Source organism: Oratosquilla oratoria, chromosome 9, assembly GCF_046742065.1.
Source record: "Oratosquilla oratoria isolate Oo_2021 chromosome 9, ASM4674206v1, whole genome shotgun sequence".
NCBI classification, from domain to species: domain Eukaryota; kingdom Metazoa; phylum Arthropoda; class Malacostraca; order Stomatopoda; family Squillidae; genus Oratosquilla; species Oratosquilla oratoria.
Window position 1 is genome coordinate 54,791,005 of NC_134785.1, and position 11,680 is coordinate 54,802,684.

Genomic DNA, 11,680 nt, shown 5'->3' on the forward strand with positions numbered 1-11,680 from the left:
AAACGGAAAACGAATGAACGTAAGTAGAGTAGCGTCTGTATACATACATATATATGTGTGTGTGTATATGTGTGTGTGTGTATATATATATATATATATATATATATGTATATGTATTTACCTAGTTGTATTATACGGAAAGGGGAGCTATGCTCATAGTGACCCATCTTTGTATCTCTCAGCATCTAGTTTGTTCTTAAATTCTTGTATGGGAGGTAAAAGAAAAACAAGAGGACAGACATGAAAAGAAACTCAAAAAAGATAGTTATAGAAGAGATCTGAAAAAAGAATAGTTTCCCACACAGAGTGGTAGATGCCTGAAACAAATTGGATGATGCAGCACTTTGTGCAAAAAGTGTACAAGAATTTAAGAACAGACTAGATGCTGAAAGATACCAAGACGGGTCACTACAAGCATAGTTCTCTTCCCATATAATACAACTAGGTAAATACACCCTCACATATGATTATAGTATTCAGGTCAATAAAAGGGATAGATTGCATTGATAGAAGAGAGCTCCTGATTAAAGATGGGAGGGCTTTAAGAAGTCACAGGAAGAGACTAAGAAAGACCACATGTGTATACAATATGAAGAATTATAGTTTTACGTATACTTGTACATGCATAAATACTTGGAATTGCTTAGGAAGTGATATAGCCCAAGTTCAAACAATACCTGACTTCAAATCTAAATATGATAACTGGAAATCAAGGAACTGTACATGAATTTGAGGCTATTTGTGATAAAGAAAAAAAAAAATTAGAGAAGAGGAGACAGGAACCAATGAGCATTGCTCCTTTCCTGTATACTAGTTAGATAGATACAACATCTCTTAATCTTTTATTTGAAAGGAAAAAGCTTACCCTTGTCTCAAACTTTGTACAATTTATGTTCATATATATATATGATTGTGATTTCTATGCCTTTTTCTTTTTGGCTACCCCCTGTGTAAGGGGGAAAAAGCCTTTGGTATATGTATGTATATATATGAGAGGGAGGGTGGGAGGGGTGTGGAGTGTATTTAGGGATGAAATGGGTGGGAGTGTTTTTATGCCTTTCCCTTTTTGGCTACCTCCCTTGAAAGGGGGAAAAAGCCTTGGTATATGTATGTATATGTATGTATATATATATATATATATATATATATCTTTTCACAGGTGTAATGTTTGTAAGAAAGTATTCAGAAAAGCTGGGCAGTTAAGAAGTCACATCAAGGTGCACAACCAGTCAAAGGATCAAGTCTGCCCACAGTGCAACAAAGTTTTTCTATCACCACAATCTCTGAAGGTCTGTTAAAATTCTTGATGACAAATTTTAGTCTGTCTTGTAGTCAGTGTACAAATTATGGTTTCCTAGATTATAAAGAGCTTTTTTATGGTCTTGTATTCCTTCTAGTGTTTAGATAATCTTGTGTTTTTTTCTTTGTTGTTCCTTATTTCTCACTCTATCCATTTCTGTAACACATACCATATTTCTCAGAAACTTAATTTCAGAAACATTCCGATTTTTCCTTTCTACCTCGTTTATATTACAAGTCTCTGCCCCAATCATTACCTTGGGTACAATCACTGCATCATGTAATCATCTCTTTGTATTCATCCCCAAACACCTAGTTCTCATAAAACTTCATTCCGCCAAGACATTTACTTGCTTCCTTTACTTTAAGATTCAACTTCACTTCCATAACTCTGTTCACCAACACATGCCACCATAATTACTTAAAACCACTTTTTTCAAGGTTCTCATCCTTTGTAATATTTCCAGGAATCATGTATCAAACATTAATTATGGTAAAGAGAGACTTGTTTCCTGATCTAGCCACACGCTGTCTTGTTTACTTTCTATCGTTCCAATGTTTATAGTACATAGTCTTGTATTCTAATGGTGTCAGTGACAGAGTTATAAAAACATATATGTAAGATGGTAACATTGTTAATTATTGAATCGAAGAAATATAATTCTCATATTATTACATTTTCCCCCCAAGAATCTTATGGAATATTACATTGAAAAGGACATTACAACACTCCCGGGGAAATATGTAATTATCGAACAGATTGATAGAGAACTTTTATAAATATTTGTAAAGAAATTGCAAAATTACATGAAATAATTATAAATCTAGCCTTATAGGGAGCTTCCCCAGTCTACCTTTAGATGTTCTAATCTCACTGAAGCCATTACTAACCCTCTTAGATGTACAGTAAAACTTCTCATTAACGGACGTTAATTAGCTGTGTTTTCGGTGTTTTTGGTGCTGTTGTTTAGTACGTGCAATTGCTATGCCACCCAAAAACCACTCCAAAACACCGAAAACACATAAAAAACACTGCAAACACAGCTAATTAATGTCCGTTAATGAGAGGTCTTACTGTACCTTCTTCATATATGTCTACTGTACTTGTCACATCTTTTGCTACAATTAATCTACTACTATTCTCACGAAAGTATTTTTTTTTTTCTCGGGACAGACTCCAGTTATCTCATCATCAGATTTTTGTATGTGTTGGGGTTTGCATTTTTTGGCATTGAATTTAACTTTCTTGGCTCCATGCAGAAATTGTGTCTAGATATTCTTTTTCACTCCTCTCATGATTTTTGCATCATCTGCAAACATGTTGGTATAGATTGTTCCTTCTATCATGTCAATGACATTAGACAAGAAACATTATTGGTCCCAGCACTGAACTTTGCGGAACTCTGCTTGTTACTGCTGAGTTTTGGTTTATACATGTAATAAGTTCACAAAAATAAACATGAGTATCACAAGAAACAAAATGGAAAACTTATAGAGGGATATAATAACATTAAAGAATTCAAGAGTTCAAATTAGATTATGATTCATTTGAACAGTAGTAGACACATTATGAAGCAGACTTATTCCTGTAGGTGTTAGCTAGGTAGTAACATATAGATATTTTTTGTGCATTCATGCCATAGGTAATAGCTTAATTATATCTTGAAGGATTATCCCTGATTAAAGCTACAAAGCCCTCTGTGAGGGGCATCGTCCTAGCCTACCGATAGGGGGGAGTTTGTGATGTTAAACCATATCATCATAATCATCATCATCTCTACCCCACCTTACTCTTCTCATTTCCAGTGTATGTCCCTTTAATTTCGTCTTGCTTAAAGCATGCAAAACTTGCATCTCATCACTTTTCGAGCAGTAGTGCCAATTTATCTCCAGTGTGCCACTCTCATTGAACAGGTTGATGCATACTTTGTTTTATACCCAGAGCAGTGGACAAGATAGAGGGATGACCCATCATCTAGGAGGTGCCAAGATAAGAGGGAGGGTAGAGGGTGGGGGAGAGTGGAGTGTATTGGGGATGGAATGGGTGGGAATGGATTTTATGCCTTTGTTTATTGGCTACCTCCCTTGTAAGGGGGAAAACGCCTTTGGTATATGTATGTATGGACTTGTACAATATTTTTTATATTCTTATTTTCCCAACAGGCACACTTAAAAGTACACAACAGAAATAATCCAAATAATCACAAGTATATGTGTTTCTACTGTGATCAGAAGTTTCCAACCCAAAGCAACGTGCACAGACATCATCAAACTGCTCACTCAAGGTACTGTAACCTGTACATATTTTTCCTTCTATGCCATGTTTGTTTACCCAATTTTTATAGTTTTCCCTGCAAAGAAAGGTACAGATTGACCTCTCATTAACGGACGTTAATTAGCTGTGTTTGCGGTGTTTTTGCTGTGTTTTCGGTGTTTTTGGTCCTGTTATTTAATGCGTGCAATCACTATGCCACCCAAAAACCACTCCAAATCAACGGATTATTCACACCAACGGACACCGTTACCCCCCTTTTAGTCCGTTAATGAGAGGTAGTACTGTATACCTTCACTCGGCCACCTCCTTTACAAATGGGCAAAGGCCACACACACAAAAGATGAATACTAAAAAGCCAGGAATGATTATACAAGAATACATAGAAAAGAAGAAAAGAACTTTGGAAAGGATGTAATTGACAAATGCAAAGACCAACCCAAACTATTTTATGATTTGTAAATAGTAAACTGAAGAATAAAGCAGGAATATCCAAATTGAGAGTTGAAGGAACTTTTCAGTACGAGTCAAATACTTGCACACTTGATGTACTTGGCCTTGATGAAGCGGCCTTGCCGTGGATGTGCTGTGTCTTGCAACATTGCTTCTGATCCAGGGCAGTGGACAAGATGCAGGGATGACCCGTCATCCAGGAGGTGCCAAGATAAGAGGGAGGGAAGAGGGTGGAGTGTGATAGGGATGGATTGGATGGGAGTGGTTTTTATGCCTTTGTTTTTTGGCTACCTCCCTTGTAAGGGGGAAAAAAGCCTTTGGTATATGTATGTATGTATACATACATATACCAAAGGCTTTGTCCCCCTATATGAGGGGTAGCCAAAAAGAAAAAAGCATAGAAACCACTCCCATCCATTCCATTTCCTATATATTCCACTCCCCTCCACCCTCCCTCTTATCTTGGCACCTCCTGGATGACAGGTCATCCCTGCATCTTGTCCACTGCCCTGGGTCAGAAGCAGTGTTGCAAGACACAGCACATCCACAGCAAGGCTGCTTCATAAATTTGGTGATCCCCTCTCCCGGTCCCCCCATGCAGAAAAAGAGAGAAGATATATATATATATATATATACAGGTAGTCGTCGACTTACGACCTATGCGACTTACGACTGATCGACTTTACGACCACGAGATAGTGCAATAATATTTAACATTTAATAGAGTAATAGAATTGTAATGTTATGCCTGGCAGTGCAGTACAATTACTTTGCACGCCGCGAGACGCAAGTACGATAGTATTGGCAGGCTGCCGGCAGCGTCAGCATCTCAGCCAGCTAAATATTCTTTCATTTTGTTTGTTTGAAGTAAAATGTTTCCTAATTTTGCATTGCATTTTGTATTTTCATATATTATGCAATTAATAGAATGTAACAGCAAAACTTTTTTTTCATGCCTAGGCTGTTTTGTTGTCGATAACAATATGTTCGGTACAGTACGTAAACGAAAAGAATGTGTTTTTAGATAAAATTTTACCTTACATTTTGTATTATATGTTTTGCAATTAATAAAATGTAACAGTAAAACTTTTTTTATGCTTAGTCTGTTGTTGATAACAATATGTTCGATACAGCATTTTGTATTTTTATGTTTTGCGATTATAAAATGTAACAGTAAACTTTGTTTATGTCTAGTCTATTGTCGATTACGATATTTTCGGTATACTACGTAAACGAAAAGAATGTGTTTTGAAATAGAAATTTTCCTAATTATGCCTTGCAATGATTTTAATTTAACAAACAAAAAAGTATTTGTAGGTCAAAGATGACAGGACTTTATTCAGTATGGGTTGGCCTAGGCTACGTTTCCTAACGAAAATTATAAAAAAGTTAAGGAATATTAAAGAACGTAGCTCAAAGATAATACGATTTTATTCAGTATGCATACGTTTCCTAAAGAAAGTCTGGTGGTAAAATAATAATTAAAAAAAAAAAATACTGTATCTAGTATCATAGGTCAAAGATGATAGGATTTTATTCAGTATGCTTAGGTCTAAGCTACGTTTCCCAAAGAAAATCAGATAAAATTATGAAAAAGCTAAAAATACTATACAACATAGTTCAAAGATGCTAAGATTATTTCAGTATGCAAAATATACAACATATATACAGTAACAAAAATAATATTCAAAGGGTAATATATACTGTATATACATAAAGTCCGACTTGCGTCCAGATCGACTTACGACCTGTCTGTCGGAACCGAACTCGGTCGTAAGTCGACGACAACCTGTATATACAAATATATATATATATATATATATACATATATATATATATATATATATATATATATATATATATATATATATATGCAGAGTCCACTAGGAAAAGGAAAAACACACGGAGTCCGAGCGCTTTCGTGATATATTCACATTATCAAGGAGTACTCCCTGATAATGTGAATATATCACGAAAGCGCTCGGACTCCGTGTGTTTTTCCTTTTCCTAGTGGACTCCGCATATTTGTGATTCGCGTGTGACTTGTGAAATTTGTGCATATATATATATATATACATATATATATATATATATGTATATATATATATATATATATGTATATATATATATATATATATATATATATATATGTATTTATATATATATGTGTATATATATATATATATATATATATATATATATATATATGTATGTATATGCATAAAAAGTAAACTAACGAAGCAGAGCGCTTTCGTATAATCATATATTCAGTGCAGATACAAAGTGGTTACTTACGCATTTGTGAACACACTTTCCTAGTGTTTTTATTGCATATATATATATGTATATATGTATATGTATATATAATATGTTTATATATGTATTTACCTAATTGTAGTATACATGATAGGAGCAATGATTGTTAGGTCCCATCTCCTACTCTCCATATCTAGCCTCATTTTTAAGTGCATTTTTAACTTAATCTATATCCTTGATTTCCAGTTATCATAATTAGATTTGAATCCATATATTGTTTGAGCTTGGGCTATATCACTTTCTAAGATATCCCATGTATTTATGCATTTATATGAAACACTGTATTTCTTCACATTCTTTTGATGTGTGGTATTTCTTAATTTGTTCCCATGACACACAGACACACAAACACATACACACATGTATTTACCTAATTTACCTATTAGGTATTAGGTATATACATGACTGTGGTGAATTACACACACACATGTGGATACATAACAAAAATAATAGTTTTCTTTTTTACTATAAATTCTCATTATTTTTTCCAGTGTGTGGAAGTGTCCTGTGTGTGATGAACTCCATGCATCATCGGCCCTATTTCATAAGCATATCAAGACTCACAGTCAGGCTGTGGTTAACCAAGCCATAAATAAAGCTCAAGTGGGTTGCTTTTTCATAGTATTTTCATAAGATTATTTAGTTTCCAAAATTTAAACGAAATTGAGAAGACTCATTGTTGTGTTAGGATTAAATAGAAAGGTTTGGAAATAAAGAATTGAGTTGAAAGGAATATATATATATATATATATATATATATATATATATATATGTATATGTATACATAATATATATATATATATATATATATATATATATATATACATATATATATGAGAAATTCGCTAGTGAACAGCGACATCAATCAGATCATTATTATGACCGTTGCGCAGAGGAGCAGTAAGTTCAAATCCTCTGCGCAATGGTCATAAAAATGATCATACATATATATATATACACAGTAGAATCCTGGATAACAAACTAAATGCATTCTGTGACTCCATTCTTAAACCAAGATGTTTGCTAACTGAAATAATCATGACAAATGCACCAAAGCATTACTGGGCCATTTGAATTGTGTGTACAGACATGTACATATCTTTGTACCCCAAAGTATCATTCATTATATTATCAGAGAAAAATTTTCCTCAAAATTGTTTATTAACTGATTTGTTAGTTAAATAGAGCATTCGTTATCAGATGTGTGTACAATATATATATATATATATACATATATATATATATACATATGTATGTATATATATATATGTATATATATATATATATAATATATATATATATACACATATTTATACACATAGATTATGTGTAGTGTAAATTTCTATTTCCTTTTCATGATTGAGAAGGGAGAGATATATAATATTAGAGTATATATATATATATATATATATATATATATATATATATATATATTTGTAAAAGAGGGGAGCAGGTTCTCAGTAATACATGTGGAGTTAAAAACAACAGCATTGTTGTAGTTATTCAGTTTTTCCCTCGTATTCTCGATTTTCCTGATTAGAGATTTGCCATTAACCATATATATATATATATATATATATATATTTCATATTGCATGAGAGTGAATTATTGTTATTTTTTACAGTCCTTGCCTCTACCAATTCTGTGGACAAAGCCACATCTAACTCAGGAAAGAGTAGATAAAATATTGCAGCAAGCAGAGAGGGAAGAAGAAGAAAGAAATAGCGAAATGACAAGTGGAGAGCAGCTTTCTGGATCACATCTTACTGGAGGGCAACTGAACTCAGGTCTTGAAGAAACTGATCAAGTCAAGGACTTGGAAGATCCACCCAGTAGGCCCCATCCTAGTTACCAGGATGGGTCTCCTGTTATATCAGACAAAGGAGCTGATGGAGACCTTGTAAGTGCATTTTTATGTCTATAATACTTAAAATTCACATTTGTTTTTTTTTGCTAGTGTATTTGGGAAGCCTGTCATTGCCAGAATAATTGTGAAAAATAAAATTGTGACACCATTTTGAAGAGTTTACTTCTGGGTTCATAGTAAATGTATCTAATATGTGGTATTTGTTTTTCTCTTTTATCAGGGAACTTATAAACAAGAAAGACAGTGCAAACACTGCAAGAAGAGCTTTAAGAAACCGTCGGATCTCATTCGTCACATTAGAACCCACACTGGCGAGAGGCCGTTCTCGTGTCCACAGTGCGGAAAATCATTTGCCGTCAAATCGACTCTAGACGTCCACATGAAGACTCATACCGGAAAGAAGGAATTTATGTGTCATATATGCAAGGCCATGTTTGCCTCTAAGAGCAGCATGAACACCCATATACGACTTCACACAGGTTCCAAGCCTTTCAAATGTCCTCACTGTGATTTGTGCTTTAGAACTTCAGGTCATCGAAAAGCTCACGTACTTAAACACTTCAAGACATACACTGGACCTGCTAATGCCGCTCATAACCACATCAAGGAGGAGGAACCAGCGACTGATCCCTTGGATGTCACTAATGTCGAAAATATTAATTCTGTAGTTTTCAGTACCGATGGGACATATCAGTTCCAGATTGGACTGGCATCAATTGATCCATCCTCACTTATCAATCATACAGTTACAATTGATGAAAGTGTGATCAATCAGTTACAGACGTCTGCTATGAATATGATAGGTAGCAGTAACGAAGGACCCGCAGATGACGATGCAGAGGATTCCATATCAGTTAATCCTAATGTGGTCATGACGCAGCCAAGAGCAGTTAGACTAAGTCAGGAAGATATGACAGGAACAAGTTTCGAAATTGTAGATGGGCATGGGCGTGTGATAAGCATGTTAGACTCTCAGCTTGAAGGAGAGGTAGGCAGCGGTACTTCTCTTTTGCCACAAGTTGTTAACATTTCTGATTTAGCAATTCCTGGACCTGACAACACCTTCCAATGTGCTCTGTGTTCCAAGTCATTCAGTAAATTGAATGAATGGCAGGATCATATTGTCTGCCACAATGAAATTGTTAAAGTATCTGAAACAGATAGTAACAATGGTAGAGATCAGGAGATGGCAAATGATGAAGGAGCAGAAAATATTCTCCCTCTTGTTGATGGAAAACAGCTCAGTCTCATGAACCCTGTTTCAAAGTTATCAGTTGACAACCAACAGCAACTATTAAAGTGTTCTCAATCCAAATGTAGCAAGACTTTTAAAACACAAAACAGTTTAAATGAGCATTTCTACTTCACACATCTGGGAGCTTTTGAATGTCCAAAATGCAACGAGACCTTTACCTCTGCTTCAGCTCTTCAGAAACATAACAAATTAAACCATTCCAATATTAAGAATGACTCAAACATGTGCATCTTTTGTACAGAAAACTTTACACATCGAACTCAGTTACATCAGCACATAACAGATGAACACTTGCAAGAAGCTCTTGCTAACCCGCAAGCTATTGAGAAGGTTGGAATGAAAATAAACATTGCAGACCCAAGAGAAGAAGGACCCACCACGTCAGGACAACATTCCTCAATGGAAGAAGATTTGGATCCAGTGATGAGAGAATTGTTTCCAACAGTGAACAGTGCCACTCCCCTATAGTAATTTATGAGATCATGGATCTTATTATCATCAGCTATCCAAAAATATTTATAAATATTAAGCCCTTGGGCCCTTGGGCCCTTACCTGGGTCAGTGGCAAAAACTGCCTGTTGATTGTATCACTGTGTCTTTTGTATGTAACATTTTAATAAATTTTCTCAGTGGTAGGAGTATGTTAAGTATATAATGTTTGTAGATTTTGATAAAATATATTTTGTTAAGAGAATGCCTTTAATATGTCACAAACTGTGCAATTTTAGAAGTTACACTGTTATGCTTGAAAGTTCTTATAAAAACAGTGTTGAGGATCGTGGATCTCAGTTGTTAGTTTTTTACTAAATAGGATATTGATATGTTTTTTTTTTTTTTTTTTTTTTAGCAAAATTTCTCTAAAAATGTAAAGAAATATCATCTGAACATTTTATGTTGGTACAGACCTAAACTGGATAGATGTGATAACAAAATGGTGATATAATATATGCATTGTAAATTTGATTAAAAATTATCAATTGATTACTATTTTGACTTTTTTCCAGTGAATTTGAAGTCTCTAACCATTCTATACCAAAGGTTATTTGCATTTTAGTGACATAAGTCTAAAGCCTATTTTTGTATTAAATATCAAATAAATCTAATGAAGAAAGAATGTTTTTAACCATTTCGAATACCTTGCAAATACAAAGAAATAAACATAGTTAACAGAAGGTGGGGAAAGGGGTAAGGCATTCTACCAGGCCTAACCCCCAGGAAGAAAGATCATGTAAAGAATGTTGTAAAGGTTTTAAAAGACGTCAATCTATTTTATGAAATTTAAAATTGTGTATATGAATGCTTGTGAGTGTATGTTGTTGTGATGTGTTTTTGTGAATGTTTATTGTTTTTACTGTTTTACTTGAATTTTTATCTATAAAAGATAAATACACGCTGAATGGCCTACCGGCTCCGGCGCTTGGCCTTCGAGCCAAAAATTTCATAAATCAATCAAATCAGAAAGAAAGATAATAGCTACTTCAGCACATCTTTTCAGTGTCCCTTGGATTAAATCATACCAGTAGAAGTTGACATCAATTGTGAAGTTACAACTGAGACGGTATATTCCGTCACTTAAAACTTTCCTAATACTATCTACTGGTGGATCCTCCAAGTCTTTGACTTGATCAGTTTCTTTGTTCCTCCCTTTGTTCCTGCTTTGTCCTACTTAGGGAGAAAGGGCTACCTATTGTAGCAAGGTCACCAGTGAGGCACCAGATGAAATGGTTCCCAGAGCTATGCCACCAGTGCAGGCCAATGGTACTGCCCATCAAAAGGTCCACTATGTGAGGTCATCCTGTGTTGGATGGTTGGGTATCTGGGCTGGGATGAGTTGTGGAAACGAAGATCTTGGCTCTGTTGTGGAAAATTTTTTGAGTCGTGAGGAATCACTTTTTAAACCAGTAGCCCGTCTGTGGCAGCCAGTACTTGTTCTCCATGTCCCCCTTAACGGGAACCACCTTGTCGTGATAGGGGTTGTCCATTTGGGAGTATTAGTATTCTCAGTTATTGCTCTGGGGGTAAATTTACGCCGGGCATACAAAATCCTTTTTATTTTATTATCATTATATGGGGGGACGGAGAGGGGGGGTTGCCGATTTAATGAAGCGGGCTTGCTGTGGATGTGCTGTGTCTTGCGACACTGCTTCTGACCCAGGGCAGTGGACAGGGTGCAGGGATGACCCGTCATCTAGGAGGTGCTAAGATGGGAGGGAGGGTG

At 35.1% G+C, this 11,680-nt stretch overlaps 1 protein-coding gene across 5 annotated transcripts in view; it reads left to right on the plus strand.

Annotated features, from left to right (window-relative positions):
* LOC143028419 (uncharacterized) overlaps positions 1-10,303 on the plus strand; it is a 71,157-nt gene extending 60,854 nt beyond the window's left edge. For all 5 annotated transcript variants that reach the window (XM_076190470.1, XM_076190473.1, XM_076190472.1 and 2 more), the window contains 5 exons: positions 1,160-1,289; positions 3,463-3,584; positions 6,832-6,943; positions 7,965-8,240; positions 8,428-10,303. In XM_076190470.1, coding sequence (XP_076046585.1) covers positions 1,160-1,289; positions 3,463-3,584; positions 6,832-6,943; positions 7,965-8,240; positions 8,428-9,930 — 2,143 coding nt within the window. In that variant the 3' untranslated portion in view covers positions 9,931-10,303. The remainder of the gene's footprint in view (positions 1-1,159; positions 1,290-3,462; positions 3,585-6,831; positions 6,944-7,964; positions 8,241-8,427) is intronic.
* Positions 10,304-11,680: the final 1,377 nt, after the last annotated feature.